Genomic DNA, 24,148 nt, shown 5'->3' with positions numbered 1-24,148 from the left:
CATTTAGTGCAGAGGCATCAGAATTAAATACCGTGTGTTAGTAGAGCAGGGTCTGGTAATAGTAGGCCTGCAGAAGACATACTGCTGTCACTCCTCTCCCCATTTGATCACACCCTTCTTTTTAATCTCCTGAATCATTTTACCTCATGCAGATCTTAAAAAATTGTTGTTCTAGCTACCCATAAATCTTTTCCCTGGGAACCCATCCTAGAGAAAAACCAAGAAGGCAGAGCCACTGACATTAAGAACGGGCCTGTCAAATAAGATAAACTAGAAAAGAAGAGCCTGTTCCTACAGCAGAGTGAGGGCACTTGTGAAAGATTGCTGTGTACTCGGTCCTTTCCCCGTCCTCCTTCCCCCTCCCCCCGCCCATGGAGGTCAGTCATCAAAGTTCCGTGACAATAATTTGTGACATCAACACACCTAGAAGGACCCCTTTATTGTATTAGCTTTCATTAAACAAAATAAATAGGCTTAGCAAGTGTGTCTGTACATGTGCAAAACACTTAACTTCTTACAACTTCTTACAACATCTTTTGCTGAATAATTCTGAAAACAGATGATCTTTCACGCCATCATTTAACTAACAAATTTGAGGCCATTTATTGGCATCATGTACGTTCTCTACCGAAGCCTAAATTTTTGTTTTATGACAAAGAAGAGATTACACTTCAGACTAGAGAATTTTTGCTTATGTTGCATTAGCTCCGATTTCATTTACTTTCTCATCAGTGCATGTGATATGAGCACACATGGGCCGAAAACTGAGGGTTTTGTTTTTAGAATGTTTTTGGTCAAATATCAGTCCAAGGCCTTAATTCTTAAAACTGTGAATAAGAAGTTAGCAAATGATTTAGATTTCAGAAGACTAAATAACTTCCAAGGTCACATCCCTTTCTAAAGTTATATATTTTTGTCTTTTTAATTTTTTAAGACTTCAGACAGCATTTCCAGTTTCACAGCAAAATTAAGAGGAAGGTATAGAGATTTCCCATGTACTTTCTGCCCCCATAACAGAGTGGTTCATCCGTTATAATTGATGAACTTGCGTTGACACATGATTTTTTTTTTTTAGATTTTTTTTTGATGTGGACCATTTTAAAAATCTTTATTGAATTTGTTACAATATTGCTTCTGTTTTATGTTTTGGTTTTTTGGCCACGAGGCATGAGGGATCCTATCTCTCCAACCAGGGATCGAACCTGCACCCCCCTGCATTGGAAGGTGAAGTCTTAACCACTGAACCACCAGGGAATTCCCCCCATGATATGTTTTTAATCTTAGGAAATATACCTTAAAATGTAATATTTGCAGAGCGGTTGGTCTTTGAAGGGTTTTTATATTGAGTAGTACAGGCAAAATAATATAGTAAATTTTCTTTATGCGGATAAGTATGGTGGTGGATACAGTACTTTTATCTCCCCGCCACCTCATTTGAAATACAGAGGCAGAAAATCAAAATGCTTTCCCTAGGATTATACTCACGTGCACAAACAATATATACATAAATACATTGATATGTAGATGTTTACATATACATATATATATGCACATAAATGCCATCTCCAGAGGCCTTTGTTACATATGATATGCATGTAATCTTGCTACACTCTGAATATGGACATATGATATTAAACTCTCAGCCAGAATTATCACCTCAGTAGGAAACCAAAAATTATTTTATTTCATTTTATTATTTTAGCTTAGGGTAGAAGGACATGAAAATCAGCAGGTGGGTAGAGATTGTTTTGTTTTGTAAGTCATTTTAGTAATTTTTTTGTTTTGATTTTTTTTGCATTTATATGTTAACTCTTCCATTTGTTGTCTTTATGGTGCATATCATCTTTATGAAATGGAAAATGCCTAGAGATTAGGCATTGTTTGGGATGTGCTTTTGGCATTGATAAATGCCATTACTGGTGCAGAATTGCACAGTGTTTAAGCACAGACCCACCAGAGTCATACTGCCTGCCTTTGAATCCTGACCCCATCACGCCATGGGCATGGTGAATTTTTTTGTCCTTCTTGGGCCTTCCATTCCTCATGTACAAAAAAAATTTAATAGGAGATAATCAGTGAAATGTGCTTTGCACAGTTCCTGGCACAGAGTAACCATTTGATAAATATTGGTTATCATTATTGTTTTATAAAAATTATAACTGTTTGAAAGTAATACCATTATTATTTATCAGTTTGTTGGATATTTGTACTCTGATTTTTTAAAATAATTATATTGAAAGCCCATTTAAGAAATAAAAAATACTGGGAACATATTAAAAGGGCCCCCAGAGCTGAAATCAACAAAACATTGAGTGACTTTCCTGGGCATCAGTGAAAGGGATGCCAGGATAAGTTACCACTCAAGTCTATTAGGAAATTACAATTCAAGGACAAAGAAAGCTGTTTCCTCATAAAGTTAAGAACTTGGATGACCTCAGTCACCTGTTTTTGTAGAATAGGTATTAGCTTGTCTGTTAAAACTGGGGAAAGGGCTGTAATTTGGTTTCTTCTTTTGGTGCTGATATGGAATATAAACACAAAGGTGATCTTCAAGTGAGGGTGATCATCTCAGCTTGATGACTGATAACTATAGTTAGCATTATCGAAAAACCATCAGAGTTGTGTATACAGACATGCACAAATGGCTTGGAATTTGACATTGAAAAATTTCAAATTGAAAGATACTACTGTACACAATACTGAACTGCTTTAATTTTGATCTTATATTAATTTACATTATTTTTGGTTCTCAGTAAAATGTTGCTGGACATTCTTTCCAAAATGCAAGTTTCTGTAGTTGTGATTTTGACCACAGGACCAAGCTTTTGTGTTAAAGGGATTACTTTAATTCTAAGTGGCAGTAGCATCAAAGAGGAAGATCACTTTCAGGTATGGCTGAGGTTGGCTTTGTGTTATAGGAACTTCAGTCCCTGGGGTTCCATAAGCGGAAGGACTAGTTAATTTTTTTTTTACTTACAGTGGAGCTAGTTCTAAACTAAAAGGCCAAGCAATGCAGAGAAGCCATATCCTCAGGTGAATCTGCTACCGATGAAGCAGAGTTTTTCGTTTGTTTTTTGTTTGTTTTAGTAGTAATTTGTCTACTAGAAGTTTATGGAAATTATAATACCTCCTTCAAAAGTAATTTTAAAAGGTTCATTATATTCTTAAATGTGACATTTACATTTTCTCAGAGCCCACATTATTTTTTTGGAAAAAATAAATCATTACAACAGTTATCTTTGGATGGCTCTTAAAATTTTTCTGTATTTCCCAAAGTTTCTACAGTTAATATGTGTTTTACATTCAGTCTATGTATAAATGTTAGCTTTTACAAGATCAGGTACATTGTGTATGTATTTGTTTGTTTATTTTCTATGTCCTTACTTCTGTGAACATGGGAGTAAAGAGTGGTGAGTAGAAAAGTTCCTCCTGTGGCTAACTCCTGGGTGTTGTCAAACAGGGCTCCCAGAAGCATTTTTATGCTTCTAAATGCATTTTTTGTGTTGGGCTCCCAGTAGCATTTTTATGTACATATTAAAAATAAGAACATACTTGTTCTCTAATGACTCTCTACTTTTAAAAGAGGTGGATCAAAGATGGTGATGAATGGGTGATAGATTTGAGTCTAAGGGAAGAAAGACACCAGGATTTCAAAATACCACTATCTGTATGTTTATCATTTCCTTAATCCTACTGACAAACTCCAGAGGAGAATGTCTTTCTGGTTTTATAGCCAGAGAGAGTGAAGCACAGAAGATCAAAAAGTTTGCACAACATTCAGGAAGTTAGCCTCAGACCATGGCCCCTCTTCAAAGCACTAGCTCATCCAGCCACTTACCATCCTGAAATTTGCAATGCGTGATATTCAGAAGCAGCAGATACTTTGTGGCCTCTAATGCTTTTCACAGCTTCATAGGATTAGAAATCTTCTCTCAGTAAAGTATAAACTTTCTTCTAATTAACTGCTGGTTTGGTAATAATAAAGCGTGGAAAGGTCGTTGCCTCGTGTGTTTCAAACACAATCTTGAAATGAACTAGGTTACAAAACGGTATTTTCAGGCGCTGCTGTTGGTTGAGTTTATTTTGCAAGAGGGCAAGAGGCTTTTCCCCATTTAAGTGCTTAAACAGTTTCTGGATCCCAGTGAGGAGTCTGTGAGGGTTTGCTTTTTGATTTCTCTCTTTCAGTTTCTTGCCAGTGTTTCTGGCCTCTTATTGCAGAAAGAATGAGGGTAGAAATGAAAGCACTGTAGTAAATAATACAAAAGTAGCGGAAGGATGGCCAGAGGCATAGGGAGTAGTTCTTGACTCTATTGTCATCCCTCCCTGGAAGAACAGGAAGTTCAGTGGTGTGCTGCTGAGCCTCCTATCTCCACCTCCAGTGGCCAGCAGTGCAGGCTCAGAACTCAGCAAGCTTCTCTTTGAGGGAGGGCAGAGGCTGCCCCTGCCCCAGGGGCCAGAGTGGGTGGCTCCAGTTCAGCCCATGGTCTCGAGGGCAGGCTACCAACAAAGACTTGGAAAAGATTCTGTCATTATACATTCGGTATATATTCAGAGATAATGTATTTTTTTTTTGAAAAACTTATTTATTTATGTAAGTATGTTTGGCCGCGTCGGGTCTTCGTCACTGCGTGCAGGCTTTCTCTAGTTGCGGTGACTCGTTGCGGTGCCCGGGCTTCTCATGGCACAGGCTCTAGGCGCACAGGCTTCAGTATTTGTGGCTCACAGGCTCCGTAGTTGTGACGCACAGGCTTAGCTGCTCCATGGCATGTGGGATCTTCCCGGACCAGGGCTTGAACCTGTGTCCCCTGCTTTGGAAGGCCGATTCTTAACCTCTGTGCCACCAGGGAAGTCCCTATTCAGAGATAATTTAAACCTTACATAATTTTGAAAAGAAAAGGATAGGTTATTTATTGAGGACATTTGCCACTGGATTGCTAGAAATAATTCTACTGTCACTAAAATGAGACAGTCTTGAGATATTTGGCAAAAACAATTTCTGGGTAAGTCAAGAGTGAAATATTTCCATCACTAAAATTATAACTAATTTTCTTTATGCTTTGACACGGAAAGAAAGCAAGACTGATAAATTACCCTAAATATTATATATTCTAAATAAATATTTTATAGTGCTTGGGAATGAAATATAGCCAAAGATAGAATTAAGTGTTTTAATACACATACACATGCTTTTCAGTTTCGAGTGATTGAAATCCAGTGTAATTCATGTGAAAAATTAAAAGACTTATTTCCAGGGATTGATTTCAGAATGATACTGTGCCTTGGCCAAGATGACTAAGTTCTTAGAAAATAAACTTTGTAGTTGGGAAATTATAAAGAATAAAATGGAAGAAAAGACTGTACCTCAGGAAAATACCTAGATTTTGTATTAGTTAAATTTTGGCTCTCTGAATAATCTCTCCAAAGAGCAGTGCCCCTCAAAAATGTAACTGTGGAACGAAGAGGGTGCAAAATAACACACATTTCCTTTAGAGTGTGTTCCACCCCTTTTCTGCTTTATTTTTCCCACACTTTGAATTTCAGGATCTCTGTGTAATTTGATGACGACCTTAACAACTGGTCTAATTATTGGCAGCAATCCATTTACTAACGTCATCCATATGCTGCTTCTGCCGAAGCATATTTCATGAGTGCTGTTTTAGGTCACTCAAGTCCTTTCCAGAATTGTTCATGAGTGAGTGAACCATTTAGTTGCAATGTTCTCAGTTAGGGTCATGTCCAGAAGCTTTGTGTGTAGAATAATTCCATTCCCTTTTGATTAAAGAGGTCCAGCTCGGGCTTCCCTGGTGGCGCAGTGGTTGAGAGTCCGCCTGCCGATGCAGGGGATACGGGTTCGTGTCCCGGTCTGGGAAGATCCCACATGCCGTGGAGCGGCTGGGCCCGTGAGCCATGGCCGCTGAGCCTGCTCGTCCGGAGCCTGTGCTCCACAATGGGAGAGGCCACAACAGTGAGAGGCCCACATACCGCAAAAAAAAAAAAGGTCCAGCTAACTAGATCAAGAAATATCCCGTGGAGATTTTGGAAATCCTTCTCATGAACCATTCATACGAAGAAACACCACAAAAGAACTCTGGGCCTGGGTTTCTTACTTTCTTCCAAGCAGAATGTTCACAACTTTCCTTGCCTCTCCCTGTCCCTCCAAGACACGTCATGCTGACACCTTGCTCCTGCATCCTCGGCACAGTGTCACTGAGGTTGCTGTAACAACAGCACACACGGGGTAACATTCCCCCGTAACTACGGCGGCTGGGACGTGAGTCAGTTGAAAAGTTTCACTGGTTTTTATTAGAGTATGACGCAGTCTTATGTCATCCACAGTTCCGAGCCCATCCAAGGCTCACACATGATGATGCAGAGCACCTGATGCTCATCACCTTCCAACGTTAGATGGTCCAGGGACCTCTCACCAGAGCCATTGCCGTTGCTGGCTCCTTCCACAGCACCCTTCAGTAATACTTACCATAAGCAGCAAAGAGTAAAACTCAGGCCCCGCTGCTGGAACTCCGTTTCTACTGTTATATATCCTGTGTGCTTAATAAGTGCCAGTGACCTTGGTTGATGATCAAGAAGCCCCTCTTTTCACCCAGGGAACTGGACAATGGTTAACATCCCAGAAGACACATCTTCATGCCCGTGACTGAGAAGAACATGTGTTGAAGAATAAGGATGGAATTACTGTAATTCTCTGTGGGGATTTATGAATGAGAAACTTGCTATTTAATATTGCTTGAAAGTGGTCCTAGAGTGATCAGTGCCATCTAACGTGGGCTTTGGTTTGTTTTTCAGACATGGAGATGACCTGATTGTGACTCCCTTTGCACAGGTAAGCCCAGCTTGCTGAATGGACAGGTTTCTCACTCATCTGAAAATTTAATTGTGGGGGTTAGTTCGGGTTCTTAATTTCATTCTAAATCAAACACAAGTACAAATACAAATTCTGTCGTTCATTCCAGTAATTTAAAAGCCATGCTAGAGAATGTGACCTTGGCCATATTGGTCTGTTTCCTATAAACCCATAGACCCAATGAGTATCTTTGCTTCAAATTACAAATTACCCAAGTGACATACTTAAATGGGACCACATTTCCTTAACTGACATAAGCACCAAAAGAGGAAAGCTATATCATGGATTAAGTTACATTTAGTATAATTAGGTGCATGATCAGTGCTTGAAATTCCGTATTCCACTTCAACCTGATGCTTTATTTACTCTTTTTTTAAACACGTTATTTGTCCAGAGATTTAACTGAGTGACATATTTGTGTTTATTTATTCCTTTTAGGTATACAAATCATGAAAATACTTTAACCATATGACAGAAATGCTAGAAGGTGAAAAAAACATCTAAAGAATTTTGGAATATATTTAAAGTGGTTGATAACCCGATATTCTTTGTATAGACCAGTGCTTCTCAACTCTAGCCACACATTAGAATCAGCTAGAAAGATTTTATCCCATGCTGCACCTCTGATCAATTGAATCCAAAAATCTGGGGGTTGGACCCAAACACCTGTAATTTTTAAAGGCCCCAGTATTTTCTGAGGAAAAGTTGAGAGCCACTGGTATGGGCAGACTGTGGATAGAATGGGATAAAACTGATCCAACCTGGGGCATGAAGCATGTTTAAAGCCAACACTGACTCTTAATAGGAAATGTTAACTGTTGGAATACAAGTGATCTAGAGGGTTATAAAAATCATAATCAAGGCTACATCAAAACTAGCTCTATTGCCTTGGGCAACTCACTTACCTTGCCTAAGACTTCTTTTTTCCAATTGGTAAAATTGGGGACTCAGCTGGATTAAGATAGTCAGGGCCCAGTCAAAGCCCATCATCTACTCTTGCTAAAAGAATGAACCTGGACAACTGACTGCACTTGGGCAAGCCTGGTTTCCTCCTCTGTGAAATGACACTTAAAAGACTACTCACCTCATAACGTTGTCAACAGATTGAAATAGTACCATGCTTGTAAAACGCTCAGCACAATTTCTAGAAAATAAAATACTTACTGAATTTTGTGTTGTTATCAGTAAGGGTTCTTTCATCTCCAAAACGTCATAATACGCATTGTTTTTAAAAAATGCATAATGGCAGGGTTTGGGTAGCAGTATCATGTATGATTCTTCCACTTTTTCAAATTTCCTGAAATTTTTTAATTGCTATAATTTAGACCAAAAATTTAATGAGTCAGTAAATAGCAAAGTATATAGTGATCTTTTTCATTGATGCAGACAACTAAAGATAGAATGCAACCACCATCCTTTTAGAAGGTTAATGTCTCATTTGCTTCAAGTTTTGCTGGATATCATTAGTTCTTTCTAATATCTATATTTCTATGTCCAAAACATTTACAATCATATGTTTTCATCATATTTTGTGATAGCAAATCTTACAAAGCTAAGGACTTTTAATTGGTTGCCATTGAGGACCCATAACTTTATATCTAAGAGCTCAGAGCTCTTAGATATAGAGCTCTCAGTAGACAGAATAAATCAGGCAAAATAATATATAAATAACCATCACCAAATGTAGAAACAATCATTCCAACTTGAGTTTATTTAGGTTATTATTCTTGCTTCTCACTAAAATCTCTAGGTATTGTTGTAAGAAAAATATACATAAATATATAGTAAAATATGGAAAAAAATAATCTGTATATGATACCTTATCATCTTACTTCAGGTAGTATGTATGAATCTCCAACTAACTGGTCAATAAATTTGACTTGAACCTTGCTATTAGCACCCTTAAATTCTAAGGAAATCTAGTCTTTTACATAATTAGGCATTTTTTTTAGTGTACTTACAATCTCCAAAAATCTAATAGAATTTCAGTATACTGAGAAATATATATATGTAAAGTATCATTTAGTCTGTGTTAGTGAACTGTTTAAATAAATAAGATATATACTTAATGCCCTTGAAATTGGAACTTTGAATAAAACCAGCTCTGTGTAATTTGTAAGCATATACGATGCCTGAAAATAATCCTGGAATCTATTTAGGAAAGTTTGCTTATGATTAGCTTAGTGACTCATGACACCTTATAGAAGGTGATTATTGCCCCAGAGGCTGCAGATTCTTTTTCAGTGGCTTCATCACAGTTTTCACAAATGGCCTTTTACTAGGGTATATGATCTAGAAAGCTCTAGTAGAATTTTTTTTTAAAGCCTGTTTAACCCTGAACAATTTTGATAGAGCATCTTTGGGGAAGCAGCTAAGAAAGAAGGCCCAGTTAGTGGCAGTTGTCTATGGCTTTCTCTTCAGCCCAATTGGGAACCACTAACTTATTTCATTGACCTAACCAATAACTCCTCAAATTTTTAATACAGGCTGGAGTATTCTCCATTTAATGCTAAATATTATAATGCTTAAGCTGTAAGATGTTTATGTCACTTGAATTGATACCAACATTATTTGGTCAGATATACCAATGGACAGAAGACAGTAGACATTAGACAGGTCACTCAGGGAAGTGTTCAAATAGGCCAAAGAATTCCCCCCTTTCCCCAGCATGCTTTGGGGTTTGGAACTTCACACTAGATTATTCTGGTGAAAAAGCCATACTGCTTTCAAAATAAAATCTTTTGCATAGAAAAGAAATACAAGCAAAAGGAAGAAAAAGAAAATTTCCTATAATTCCAAACCCCAAAATAACTACTATTGACATTTTACTTTATATCCCTTTCGGTTTATTTTTCTGTGCCTAATTTCCTTCCCATAATTCTTTAAAATGGGCCTCCCACTCTAAACTGGTCAAAGTCTCTTCCCAAGCCCATCTTATCTTCTGCCTCCTCTTGAGAACTCATTTCTTTATGCTTGCCTTCATCTCCAAAACACGAAAAGATCCCTCCCTGTTGTTTCCCAGTCACAGTTTACTGTGAAGCTAAGAGAATAAAATCTTAAATTACGAGAGAATTTAGGAAGTCGTGCAAGGTCATATTCCACTTTGGTGGATAGGGCTGAAGCATCGTGCACAGATGTAATCTTCAGCAAAGATCCTACAATACAAGATCCTACAATACCCCTCCATATTCTATTCCCAAGTCTAAAACACTGTCAGGGTTAGAAATTCTTGCTGGTGTTCAACCTAAACACCTTTCCACTTGCAATTTCTTACGTTTTCCCCTATAAGCTCAGAATCCTTTTGATCCCCAGGAAAATAAATATTTTATTGGTTTCCATTTTGAACTATTCTCCTGTGTTTGGGTCAAAATCTTTTGGTTTGGGTATTCCCTTAGGGTAAGTGTTGACAGGAATGATGCCGTGTCACCTGATGCCAGTCGGCAGGTGACCTTTTCCTCCCAAGGCTGTAGTCACAATTTGGCCAGAGTTCTTGAGGGGACCAAGGAACACCAAGGAGGCACAACACTGATGAAATGTAGGGAACCTTGCTTTGTAGTCATTTGCCTTCAGCCCCACCTGTCCCATTATTTGTGTTGCATCATTTGTGACTACCTTGTAAAACTCTAAGTCAACTAGAATCCTCCTCTGGAGGTGTGCAATAAAAGAAGTGGAATCTTTGGTTAAGGAAAAGATAGGAAATATCCAAGTATTATCCTGGATCCTTGGAGAGACCTTCACGTCATTCAGACTGAGCAGATATGCCTGATTTAAAAATACAGGGTAGGAACAAGCAAGTCATTTCACCTTTACTCTTACCAAAATACAGCACATGGGATAATTTTAGGAAAAATGCAGTGGTTATTAACCCTGTAGAACATTACTGTTCCTTGGTAATTGGACATTGTCAATTTTATAAAAATGCCCTTGCGTGTCTCTTCCCCATTTCACCCAGAAACAGGAATCTTGTGGTCTCATCATTGAATCCAACAGGCTCTCCCTGCCGGGCTAAGAAAGAAGAAAATCATCACATTTCAGTTGCTTATACCTGTTAGGTTTTTTTTATCCTTCATTAAAATAAATTTCAGTAGCCTGTTCTAGGAATCTAAGTACTTTGGGGGTTGAACTATATGAAACTATCAATATACAACCTTTGCTGACATACAAAAACAGCAAGTTCATATGGTTTAACCAAAACGTAACTTGGAAAGGGGTTTTTCTATCAAAATGACCTCTTTGTCTTGTAAATAATCATAATTTGGCTCCAGGTTTTTCTGGAGGTAAAACCAAGGCAAGGAGTTCTTTCTCCCTCCTCAGCCCCTCCCACCCCACCCAACCCAAGGCCTGTGGCAACTCATGGTCTGTGTTTTAGTGCCATCTAGTGGCATAAAGTGTATTTGGAATCAAAAACAATCCTCGAAACAATTTTTTGTTTCTTTGTTTTTGGTTTTTTTAGTTATTTTTTAAGCAGGAGTTTTTTTTAACACGGATGTTATTGCCACATCTTTTTTTTTTTTTTTAAAGCAATCTCCTCTTCAAATCTTTATAAGAAATTATTATTATATAAGTACACATTTCTTTTAGGCTAGTGTGTTCAGATGTTTAACTTTTTAATGAAGTCCACATTTTCCTGCCATTTTCAGTGAATCTTATTGGTTAATAAATGTTTAGAAATACCTAAGAAAGTCTGAGATTAGTGTGTGCAAATAGCATTTAATCCCTCTCACAGACCAGTACAACTCTGTGCAAAAGTTTTCCATAACACTGTCATCATTTCTTTCCTAAAGTGTATTATTTCTCCTCATTCCCAATATATTTTGACCTTGACTGATTATACTTTTGCTTGGAGGGGCAGAAGAGAAAGAAATGACCTTAAGTTTCTAACCGTTGGGCTGTGTGGGAGAAAACCTCAGGGACCTTTTTGGGTAGCAAGCATTAAAGAGTGAAGAAAATTATAGGATCGTCAGAGCCCTGACTATAGCTCTTAGAGGGTTGAATTCAAGAAGGGTGAGAGCTGCCCTGTAACAAAAGCAAGGAAAGATTGAACCGTAACTAAGGGGCTTGTGTAAAACTGTTTCTAGTTCTTCCCCACAGCCTGTAGTAGTAGATACCTCACTCTTTGTGTCCTGCAATGCAGGCGGGAACAGAAAAGACTAACACAGTGCCTTTGGGATGTAGTCACCCAGGATCACTCAACTCGGCCTAGGGCAACACCCCCTTATAACATTTGGTTGAGACTTTTATTTACACTTCTTGCCAGTATCATGTGTCATAGTGCAGGCGAGAATAGTTAATACTTAACATAACATGTATAAAATATTATTTGTCCTACCACAAAAACAACAATGTAATACTTGCACACATAGGGAATGACGTAGCTGCAAGGTTATTTACTGCAGCAGTGTTTGTAAAAGTGAAATTTAGGAGACAATCTAAAAGTCAATGAGGAGAGGGCACAGGCAGCTGAATGGAGAAAGGGCTGAAAGGGAAATTTCTTTCTTCACTTTCTATTTTGAAATATTTCACCCATATAAGAGAAGCTATCTAGTGACTTTCTAAAATATAAAGAACAGTACTAAAATCAACAGTTTAAGAAATAGAACAGTGCCAAGATTTTAATGCCCTGAGTGTCCTTCCCTGATTTCATCTATCTGCCTCCTCTCAGAAATAACAATAATTTTGCTTTTGTCTTTGTTATTGAGAAAGAGACAGTCTACTTTTTGCTTAAATTCTGTACCATGTGGGGATGGAGATTATGCAAAAATAAATATAAAATTTTAAAATTAAATTTAAATTAAAAACCAAAATAAAATCATCTGATTTAATATCTTTATTATAACAGAGGCAAAAAGCTGTATCCAGAAAAGCAAGTGGAGCAGATCTTTCATGAAGTAATGCTTCCTTTCAAATGAGCATAGAACATGAATTACCTGCGCTACTATTTCTATTTGCCCAGCTGTCAGATGCAGTGCACTTACTATAATTTATTAAAATAAAGTTCTCTGAATTCTGAGGTTAAATTTTTGCCTAGAATAAGGATCAATCAGGGGGTACAATAATCTTATTTAAAATGCTTTATTAGTGTATTTGATATTCAATTCTTAAAGTATAAATTCAGCCTGCATGATTTGTCAGATTTCTTTCTGCATCACTCAAGATTTCATGCCTAATAAAAGACATCGTGGTTTGATGTCAGCAGTTGGCTATTTGAATACTCCGTCATAGGCAGCGTGACCTTTCGGCAATGTGAGTTGTTTATATGTGATAATGAGCCAGATTTTTCCAGTGACTGAGTTAATCGTGGTTGGCACCTTAGGAAACACTATTAACTCCTTCAGGGGATAATGCTGTAGGTCACTGTCCCAGGGCATAAACAGTATCCCAGTGACTTAGAAGAATTAATGCCAGTTTCAAAAATGTCTGAGACATTTTGTCTTAAAAAAAATTTACACTGACTTTAGTCTACGTCAGTGCCAAATGACAAAATTCTGGAATCAGCTCTGGAACCCTTGGAGCAATTATAAAAATTTTGCCCTGCTCCCACTGCCACCAGCATATTGTCAGTTATAGGCATTAAGTGAATTCCCTGTGCACACGCCAAATCATTAAATGGAATGTTGCCATAATGGGCTAATATTCACTGAGTGCCTTCTGTTTGCCAGGCACTGTTCTTGGCACCGAAACTGTCATTTAATCTCATTTTCACAGCAACCCTGTGAGGTAGATGTCACTATCCTGGTGTACAGATGAGAAACTAAGGGTCAGAGAGATGATGCAACTTGTCTAAGTTCACACATTGACTATATAACAGAACTAGGCAGTCTGGGGTGTTATTGGTACCTAATAAGACATCTGAAATCTATGTTTTAGGTAAACTTAACATTGTCGTTGTCACCCAGATGACCCATAACCTCACCTAATATAGGCTCCACCCTGGGAGAGACTTGTCCATTCTAGGAGAAAGTGAGGGGGGTAGAAGGAGACAGTGCTCTTGTCACTTTTCTCTCCTAGTCTTTCGATTCTTTTGCCACTTTATAGTTTCACTAGAATTAGAAAAAGGAGGGGCTATCAGAGATAGTGGGACCTATTGGTCCAGCCTTGTGTATGTTGTGTCTATGTATTCATTTATTCAACAAATTTTTCTTGAGTGTCCTCTGTGGGCCAGGCACTGTGCACATACAGGACAGTCTCACTTTATTTGAGACCATGTAATTCATGATTCAGATAACCTTAACAAAGAAAAGAATCTGTTTACCAGCTAGAATAACCATGTGGCAAAGGTGAAAAAACAATTTAAAATTTACTTTGTTTGCCAATTTCAAGATTATGGCATCATTGGTGAACGTTTGAAGAGAATTTGGGGGTAATTTTGTTTGACATTTTGCCCCTATAGTGAGACTTTATTAATATTTTATATTATGCTCTTTCAAATATGCATAAAATGCAACAGCACACTATCCATATTGCCTGGGATACTGTTTTAGTGGCTGGGGAATCCAGGAATACTGTGGAAACTGCTGCTATTGTCACCATATTCATAGACGATGAGGAGAAATATCTGGAAAATCCTTAAGTCTGGCCTCTCTGGCTTTCAAATGGATCCATGTAAACTTTACCAGGTGCTGAGATTCTTCAGTACTATATGAAACTAAGTTGCAAGCAATATCAAATTTTCACTTAACAAACCATTTTTAAAAATCACCAAACCACTTCATATTGCATTAAAGAGGGCCTTATTTCAAGAAGTTTAAACAATCATTTTTGTTGTAGGTCTTGGCCAGCCTGCGAACTGTACGGAACAACTTTGCTGCATTGACTAATTTGCAAGACCGAGCACCCAGCAAGTAAGTTATTCATTTTTTCCCCCCTCCTTCTGGCTGAACTTTTTATAGTGTTTTTTCCATTTGGTTGAACTCAAGGCAGTGTATTAGATTTCTCTGAATCATTGCCATGCTGTCTAACCATTTACACTAAGTCATATGAAGTCCTGTTAATTTTCTGTAAATACTTTGTAGTGATGGTTCTCATAACAGAAATGAATCAGGATGGCAAATAAATATGGTGATTCCATCTGTCAGAAATCACCTGGCAGGATCAGTCCTCTGCCCACTCAGGGTATTTACACTCAGGGTAACTTTATAGGTTTGGCTTAATTCATAAATTTACCATGGACAAATAACGTCATCAAGCTTTGAAGTCAACCCAAAGTTATCCTCTTACTTCTAAGACAACCATTACTTGCAGAAGTGTCATACCATAGGGAAGATCGCTAATTCTCTTTCTGTTACTGACTCAGATCGGCAGCAGCATGGAAGAGTTAACAAGATGAGGATTTATGGGATAACAGGGGAAGCATTTGAGAGAGAAAGCTCAGATGGAAAATAACTATAATTTGGGGATCCTAATAAAGAAGGAAAATGAAAAAAATAAAATTAATTTTCTAAGATTAAATGGAAAACTGATTATTCAAATGCCATAATTTTGACAATCTATTATGAATAATACAATATTATCTTTAAAATATCAACTCGGAAGAATTTTCCAGAAATAAAACCATTTCTTTTTTTTTTTTTTTGCGGTACGCGGGTCTCTCACCGTTGTGGCCTCTTCCGTTGCGGCGCACAGGCTCCGGACGCGCAGGCCCAGCGGCCATGGCTCACGGGCCCAGCCGCTCCGCGACACGTGGGATCTTCCCGGATTGGGGCACGAACCCGTGTCCCCTGCATCGGCAGGCAGACTCTCAACCACTGCACCACCAGGGAAGCCCAAAACCATTTCCTTAAATCAATATTAAGAGGACAGTGAATAGAAATGTATTTGAACTTATCTAAGCATATAAAATTTTGTGGTAATTACTACTTCTTAAAGAACACATGAAAAAAAAAATCTAGACTTTCCATCCCATAATAATAGAATCTACCTCCCAAATTCACGTTTTCCATGATTAAAAAAAGCTCTGGCCATTATGCACATACTTCTTGTGATAGAACAAGGTTTTTTTTAAAAAAAAAAAAAATCAATATAAATGCCACGATGCAAATAATTGGAATGGAACCCAGAGGTGTCAGTTGACTGTCGTGTGTTGCAGGTGATGAAATTTTGCAGTCCTGTTCCCTTAGCCTGAGCATTTCTCACCTTCTTCTTCCCCTCCTCATCCACTGGTCTAATTGTAGTTCATTCTTTAGGTTACAGCTTAAATATAATTTCATTTGGGGCACTGTCTCTGACTAACACCCAACATGCATGCACACCCACAGGCCCCAACCTGGGTGGTATGCTTTTCCATTGCCATCTGATTGCATCCTGTCCTTAACCCCTGCTTTAGCATGTTTCTCTCAGTGTCCAGTTGCCTATTTGCTTGTCTTAAGAATGTCAGTTCCCAGAGAGCAGAGGTCGTATCCAGTCCACATTTGAATTCCCGGTGCCTAGTGTAATACCCAGCACAGCGTCATCACCCTGGGTGAAGTCTAACCAAACAGTATTATCTGGCAGACCCTAAGTGAAGGTGTTTGTGGTCTCTCTTTTGGTCAGTACAGATTGGTACCTCCTTTACTGATTCAAACCCAATCAGCCTTTTCAGGTATCAGAATAGTAGGACTCAATCTACACACAGATAAACTCTGTTCTGTTCAGTGATAGCAAAATGGATATGGATAGCAAAATGGTGCATCACGTGATGACCCCAGGGAGCCAGAATTCCCCCGCAGGGTACTCACAGTGCCACTAGAACACTCCCAAGCTCACCGCTGGATTTTGTGGAAGGCATATGCTAGCTTTCATGATCCACCTTTACTATTTACTACAAGAAAGGAGCCTACAATGGTGTGTTTCTGCTTCACTCCATGATGTTTTAAAAATATTTACTAGAAAATTCAGAAAATATAAAAAAAAAAAAAAAAAAAAAAAAAAAAAGAAATGCAAATTTAAACCACAGTGAGATGCTACCTCACATCCACTTGGATAGCTATAATAATAAAGGGAAAATAGCAAGTGTTGACAAGGATGTGGAGAAATTGGAACTCTTATTCATTGCTGGTGGAAATGTTAAATAGTACAGACACTGTGGAAAACAGTTTATAGTAGGTCTGGCAGTTCCTTAGTAAATTAACATAAAATTACCATATGACCTCATAATTTCATTCCTGGGTATACACCCAAAAGAAGTGAAAAGGTGTTCAACAAAAACTTGTACATAAACATTCTTAGCAGGACTATTCACAATAGCTAAAAGATGGAAACAACACAAATGTCCATTAGCTGACAAATGGATAAACAAAATATTGTTTGAATAGAGTACTGATACACGCTACAACACAGATGAACTGTAACATTACACTACGTGAAAGAAACCAGTCACAAAAGGCCATATTATATAATAAGTATGAAAATAAATATTTTATTTTCACATGTAAAAAAAAAAAAGAAAGGAGCCTAGAAGGATGCATCTGAAGCCCTGAGCCCTGAAGGTCCTCACTTGCACGTGGCTGACTTTTGCTAACTCGCTGCTGGTTCCTGTCCCCTTGCTCTTCCTTGCCCTTGAGATTTTCCATTCCAGAAGTGAGTTCTGGCTCATTCTTCATTAACTGATTTATCACTGTAGCCATGGATCAAATGATTGATATTTTCTGCTTGTCGTTACTTGTTGAAATATCAAGTTCCCAAATGGCCGTTGTAGGATTGAAATCAAAAGAAGATAATAAGAAACAAGTCCATGATGTGGTTTTCAAAACTACAGAAAAGTTTAAAAATATGTCTTTGATGCCTTTCCTAGACAAAATAAATGCTTTCTAAATTTTCACAGAGCAAGGACTAAAAAGGAGTAATCATTATATAAATGATTTGAATGATAAACTCTCAGCAAGTAGCTATCTATTAGTATATAGACCAAAACTATTTCAGAGTAGCAGTTTTAAACATTAACCTTTCTTTTTAATAAAGCATTAGTTAAGTTTCAAATTCTCCCATTTTATTTCATAACAAAAACTGAAATAACTCAGAAGTAAATTTTGGTGCATTTTCAATCAAATGCAAATTTTCAATCCCAAACTGATATCAGTAAATTTAAGAGCAATAAGACAGAGCCAGATGCTGACTGGAACCAAGGCAGTGGGAATTTAAAAAGTACCAGACTGCTTTCCCCATGTATCTTCCAGCCCTGCTAAGAGATTCATCATCTCTTAAGGGAAGGCAGATTGGACCAGGGCTCTGCAGGAACCTGCCATCTGCACAGGTTCCACAAAAGCAGCCTAAAAATAAGGCAACATAGCAGAGTGCAGGCCCTAGAATCGCATTGCTTTAGTTCAAATCTCAGCTTTCTAACTTTGAAGAAGTGATTTAAATTTCCAAAGCTTGTGTTTTCCTTGTTGGTAAAATGGGAACCATGAGTCTGCCTGCCTTAAGGTTTGTTATGAGGGATTAAATGAGATAATTCATCTAAAGTGCTCATTTAGCACAGCATCAGACACACAGTAAGTCCTTATTAAAGTGTTAGCCACTACTAGAAGTACCAAAACAAACAACCCCAAGAAATGAAAACAAACATTTTTCAGACACCCTTGAATGTATCTATTTTCTAAAATTTTCTTAAAGATCACTAATTTTAAGAGCTTTCAATTGTAAGTAACAACTTTATAAAAACTACCAAAAGGGCTTCCCTGGTGGCGCAGTGGTTGAGAATCTGCCTGCCAATGCAGACGACACAGGTTCGAGCCCTGGTCTAGGAAAATCCCACATGCCATGGAGCAACTGGGCCCGTGAGCCACAATTACTGAGCCTGCACATCTGGAGCCTGTGCTCCGCAACAACAGAGGCCGCGATAGTGAGAGGCCTGCGCACCACGATGAAGAGTGACCCCCACTTGCCACAACTAGAGAAAGCCCATGCACAGAAATGAAGACCCAACACAGCCATAAATAAATAAATAAATACATACATTGTGTATTATTTAAAAAAAAAAAAAAAAAACTACCAAAAAAACTTAATGGAGATTCCATAAATGATATTTTCTTCAACATAATTGATTAAGCAGTGGACACATTGTGCTGGGCTCTGCAGGGAATACAAGTTAATCAAATAGCATGGGATGTTTTTTTGTTTTAATTTTACCCCAAGGGGTTTATAATCATCGTGTGAAAGTTCACCAACATCTGAAAAATTAGAGAATACAAAATAGAATTGATTTAAGCACCTTTAGTTTATAGTGTTTCTAAAGTCTCTGTAGCATCTGTTTGGACCCATCGTTAATATACCTCTCTAACAAATGGATCAGAGATGTTTCTTAATATAAGAAAATAGAAAGGAAAAAGTTGAAATACAATAGCGTCTCAAAGTGCAATATAGTTTACAAGGAGTCATTCACTTCTGATAATGTATAGGCAATCATGAGAATTTATGCCAAAAATAAAAGTTTCTTAACACTGTACTAGAGAAACCAATTGTAGACTGACTGCTTTTTCAAGTTCAGAAAGTCTGTGTTTGCTCTGTAAGCCCTGGCTTAATTGAATACGGTCAATCCATAAGGACTTCCTCTTCTCTCTTGTCTCTGTGACATTTACATCAGCTTTATTTACCCCAAAGTCTATCACCATGTGATTTAGCTTTTTTTTTTTGACATGTGATCTGAACTATAGTACAAAGGGTACCTAGGAACTTGACTGGCTAGTCTGAAAGAGCTCTTCATTTGCATGTCCTAACTTAAAAATAATCCTTAAATTTAAATGGCATATCTGAAATGACTCAGAGAGTCCTCAGACCAACAAAGTGTCATATATTTACAGCTCTGTATTTTTCTCTCTTTGTCAGAAGATCACCCATGTGCAACCAACCATCCATCAACAAAGCCACCCTAACAGGTAAGAAGGACCTGGGAGATTATTCTTCTCACATCTAGGAAAAAAGCATATTTTTCCAAGATTCAACCTTATTAGCACCAATTTTTTCTGCAATTCTAAAATCTTTAAGAAATTAATCCTTTCTTCTCTATATTATCATTTCTCTCACCGATCTCACAAGTTGTCCATTTAACCTATTGGAAAAACTTAACTGATGTGCCATTTTTTTTTAAACAAGTTAAATTTTTGCTCTTACTCGGTTGACTGTTGCTCTGGGCATTTGTATTTTGAGAGATAGCATTACCTTCGAAACGCTGACCATGTTTCCGAGCTTGTGTTATCAGCATGATGTTAATATACGGTAGCTTGGTTTAATGAAAGTCAAAGCATAAATAAAAGGTACCTTCTTGGTTAATGAATTCCCCAGTTGTGTGTAGGAAGGAATACCATTCCAGTACTCCTGATTTGGACCCAGAGAGTTGAGATTAAATTCAGTCTGGGAGAGGAGAGAAGAATTTTACAATACAGAAAAGTTCAATGAGATCAAAAGAACAGATGTTTGGGGAAGAGAAGTGGATGGAAGGATGAGGGGCGTAGAGGTCAGAAGAATAAAATTACTCTGAATCCTATTAGTCTATTTTAGACATGGGGCTTGACCTCAGCTGAGCCAAAAACAGAACAGATGATCTCATTTTGCTAAACCTGAAACCAAATTGAACTCATTTGATCATTTCTTGAAACCCCAATTGATTCATTCAGATAATTGCCTGGAGAAGAAAACCCATGTTTTCTAAAATTATTACCAGAAGACAATTAACATATTCTCCAAACTAGACCAATATACTTCACTTGATTCAAGTGTCTTCCTGGGACACCAGCTCGTAATATGCAGAGGAGCTCATTATTACATTATCAGTGACTCTACTTTGCTTGAAAGTTAACTTCATCATGTCCAGTCAGGACCTTTCAACTGGGCTCCTTTGTGGTCACCACATCAAAGTGATTCTGGGACAGCAGTTAATGTTGGTCTTTCTTGAATGCCTTTCAAATGGGACTTGTGTTCCACTGACTGTTACATTATTGGTTCTCTTTTCCACGTGTATCTTTCAAGATCTTATTGGTGATGATTTTCAACTGGCATTTCATAGTCTTATGTCTGGTTTACCCATTTTCTTCTTGGCATTGGTCAAGAGATGAACAATAATTGAAATTCCTACAGATTAAAGTAAGTTCTTGGAGTAACAGATTTCTTCTTCAGAAACCCCAATTTAATATGAAAGAGCCCACATCTACCTGGGGCCTCTAAAGAGAGAGACCACATGGAACCTGGTCCCCAGCCCTGCTCCCAGCACTAGACCTGACCCATATAAAGAGGGAGACCGTCACCCCCTTTATCTTTGCAATAAGTAAGACTCCTCTGACATCACAGTTTGTGCAGAACTCAGTGCTATTTTGGTCCCTGAAAGCTTGTAGCTTGAGGTCACATATGAGCCAGCCCCACAGAGCATCCTACCAGAAGAGCAGCTGCAGGTACCAGTGGAGGCTGCTATGTCCACCAAGAGGTGGTGGGTGCTCTGTGGTCAGGACAGCTGTCCGGCCACCCTGGCCAGTGTCTGGCACTGATTAAAGAAGGAGTAGCTGCACTCAGAGGGCACAGACTTGGCCTTGAACACATATGAGAGGCCCCGTCGAAGCTCCCAGAAATTTCACATAGTGCTGAGGCCCAGAAGCAATACCAGAGGGGACTGTGAGCCACAGAAATCTGGGCTAATATGGCCTCATTTGTACCCACATGATCTTGACCTGAGGCCTGGGGACAGTGGGGCTCTAGAAATATCTTATTTAGGAAGGGAAACTAATTAACTGTCATTAAGGGCTTTGTGCGGCTGTGTTCATCCCAAAGCACAACAGGAAATTAAATGACTTGTGAATGGAAGCCTTTTTCCTTGCCCAAGAATAGTAAACCAAGGTGAAAAAGTCAGATGAGGAGGTGAGGGAATGAGGGCAACAGCAAGGGACATTCCTCTCTCTGAGCTCATTCTGAAAAAGTATGCCCTTAAAACCATAAATCATGAAAACAGTAGTGGTTGAGCCTTCGATGGGAGACTTCAGACATACAGAAAAGGTGGTGCTTGTGAATTCCTGCCCTCAGCAGCTGACTGCTCAGGACTTAACTCCAAGTTTGCTCCCTGGCAAGTGAGTGCAGTGGAGAAGTGTTAAAAAGAGTCAGTGGGTCACGCTTGAAGAGGAACTTGGCCTTCTTAGAAATTTTTCTTAGGTTCTAGAGGAACAGTGTAGTATGCAGGTAAGTTCATGTTTGGTCCAAAAGGTCGCTGTGGTAGACAGCGCCAGGCGCCTCTGGAGGGCAGCTCCATAGAACAGCACTGACAGGGCGCTCCTGGAATTGAGGGGCAGGGGGCAGGAAGCTGCTCTGCATGTCCAGAATTCAAGCCATGTTCTATCATGATAGCTGTGTGGCTCTGGGCAGGTTACATAGCCTATCGCTGCCTGTTTTCCCATTTACAAAACAGCGATCATACCTCATACAGTTATTGCTAAATAAATGAGTTCATTTGTACAATGCTCTTAGCATAGAGTAAGCACTCAGTGCATCATTTTATTTTGCTTTGTTGTTGTTTTTATTGGTTTTTGTTTTTAGGATTCATGCTGTATGTAACTAGGGGGTGATGGAAAGAACAGGCCAGAGAGATGAGAAAAGGAAAGGGAAGAGTGAAAGACAAACTGGCAAGGTCATAGGAGTAAAAGTTATGGATCCCCCCCAGAATGGTCAAAATGCACACACTTCCTTTGTGCCTGTTGTAAGTGGGGCCTCTAATTGCTCCCAGCACTGTATCCCGACCTCTCATCACAGCCACAGGCATTGGTGCCTTTGTGGTGTGGATGATAAACTATTGTTCAGGATTATTTTCAAAGTTGAAGAACTTATTTTTGAGTCACAGAACTTTGAAGACAGAAAATTAACTCTGCATAAGTCAACTTCTTGAGTTTTATAAAAGAAGAGTTGAGAACTTTAACTCTCTCCCTCTGTCACACTACACCTTCTAAAACTTGCTCCTATAGAACTTAGACCACTCTTTTCCCCTTTAGAGGTTATTCCATTTGACATGTGTTAAAGCCAGAAAAGTTTGATTGTATATCATTAGGGCCAAAGCATGTTAGTTAGTTGCCAGATTTTATTTCTATACATAATATGTAAATACATAGCTCTACAACGATTTAACAATTTTTTAAAAAATAAAGTTTCCAAATGTGCATTTAGAAAAGAGCCTTCCTGCTAAATATAACAAAAAGACTGGCGTGTGGCATTTGGGGCCTGAGTGCAAACCCTGTATCTCTCATTCGCTTTATTCCCTCGTTTGAAGAATGGAGATAGGAGTTCCTCTCAGTGCTGTTGCAGGAATTCAAGGAGGTAAGTTAGATGAGGAACAGAAGCCTGTCATGAGTAACTCACCAAGTGTTTCTTCCTACAACCCTCCTCCATGCCTGACGTTTTGTTTTTGTTCCTAAAGCTATTTTAAAAACGGGTAGTGTAGGGCTTCCCTGGTGGCACAGTGGTTGAGAGTCTGCCTGCTAATGCAGGGGACACGGGTTCGAGCCCTGGTCTGGGAGGATCCCATATGCCGCGGAGCAACTAGGCCCGTGAGCCACAACTACTGAGCCTGTGCGTCTGGAGCCTGTGCTCCACAACAAGAGAGGCCGTGATAGTGAGAGGCCCGCGCACCGCGATGAAGAGTGGCCCCCGCTTGCCACAACTAGAGAAAGCCCTCGCACAGAAACGCAGACCCAACACAGCAAAAATAAATAAAAAAAAAAAAAAAAAAAAAACGGGTAGCGTAGAGGAGGACCTTGATGATGTGTCAGCTTTACTTGTGCACTTCATTTATGATTTTGTTTGCAGACAGTAACAATGGGGCATTTTTAGGAATCCCTATACTTAGTGCAAGGCTCACGTGCATAGGTCCTTAGCGGATGGTGAGGAGCAGAACTAAAGAGTGTGTTGAAACATGAGAGGGCAGCAAAGAGTCAGAGCTGCCCGAGCCATACCTGCGTTGTGACACTGAGCCCTGGTTTTGGTGTAGAGCCACGTCTTTTGGGGCACAATTGGTTCTCTTGAGCATTTCATTTTCGAATGATATTCACTCAAGAAAAGAGTTCTGTGGCCATCTCATGAGACCTTGTCATGTCTCCACGATATCACTTTACAATGTTTGTTATTTACGTATTTTCTGTCCCTTTATTTAATCATATTTAAACTGAGGATTTTCATGTGAGAATGTAACTGAGAGAAAATTTATTAAACTTCTCTATTTTAAAGATGAGAAAACTGAGACCTAGTGAGAGAAAATGCTACTTAGAGGCAGAGCCAGGAATAAATGTAGGACTCCTTTTTGCCAAGTCTAGGATCCTTCTTATACATAACCCTATAAAATTATCCATC

General features: G+C 38.7%; 1 protein-coding gene across 4 annotated transcripts in view; it reads left to right on the top strand.

Annotated features, from left to right (window-relative positions):
* PDE4D (phosphodiesterase 4D) overlaps nt 1-24,148 on the top strand; it is a 1,474,095-nt gene that overhangs the window by 1,263,889 nt on the left and 186,058 nt on the right. For all 4 annotated transcript variants that reach the window (XM_007453218.1, XM_007453217.1, XM_007453222.1 and 1 more), the window contains 3 exons: nt 6,805-6,841; nt 14,630-14,703; nt 19,661-19,710. In XM_007453218.1, the coding sequence (XP_007453280.1) occupies nt 6,805-6,841; nt 14,630-14,703; nt 19,661-19,710 (161 nt within the window). The remainder of the gene's footprint in view (nt 1-6,804; nt 6,842-14,629; nt 14,704-19,660; nt 19,711-24,148) is intronic.

This window comes from Lipotes vexillifer, unplaced genomic scaffold (assembly GCF_000442215.2).
Source record: "Lipotes vexillifer unplaced genomic scaffold, Lipotes_vexillifer_v1.1 scaffold366, whole genome shotgun sequence".
Taxonomy (NCBI): domain Eukaryota; kingdom Metazoa; phylum Chordata; class Mammalia; order Artiodactyla; family Lipotidae; genus Lipotes; species Lipotes vexillifer.
This window is presented reverse-complemented; position numbering and strand designations above follow the sequence as displayed.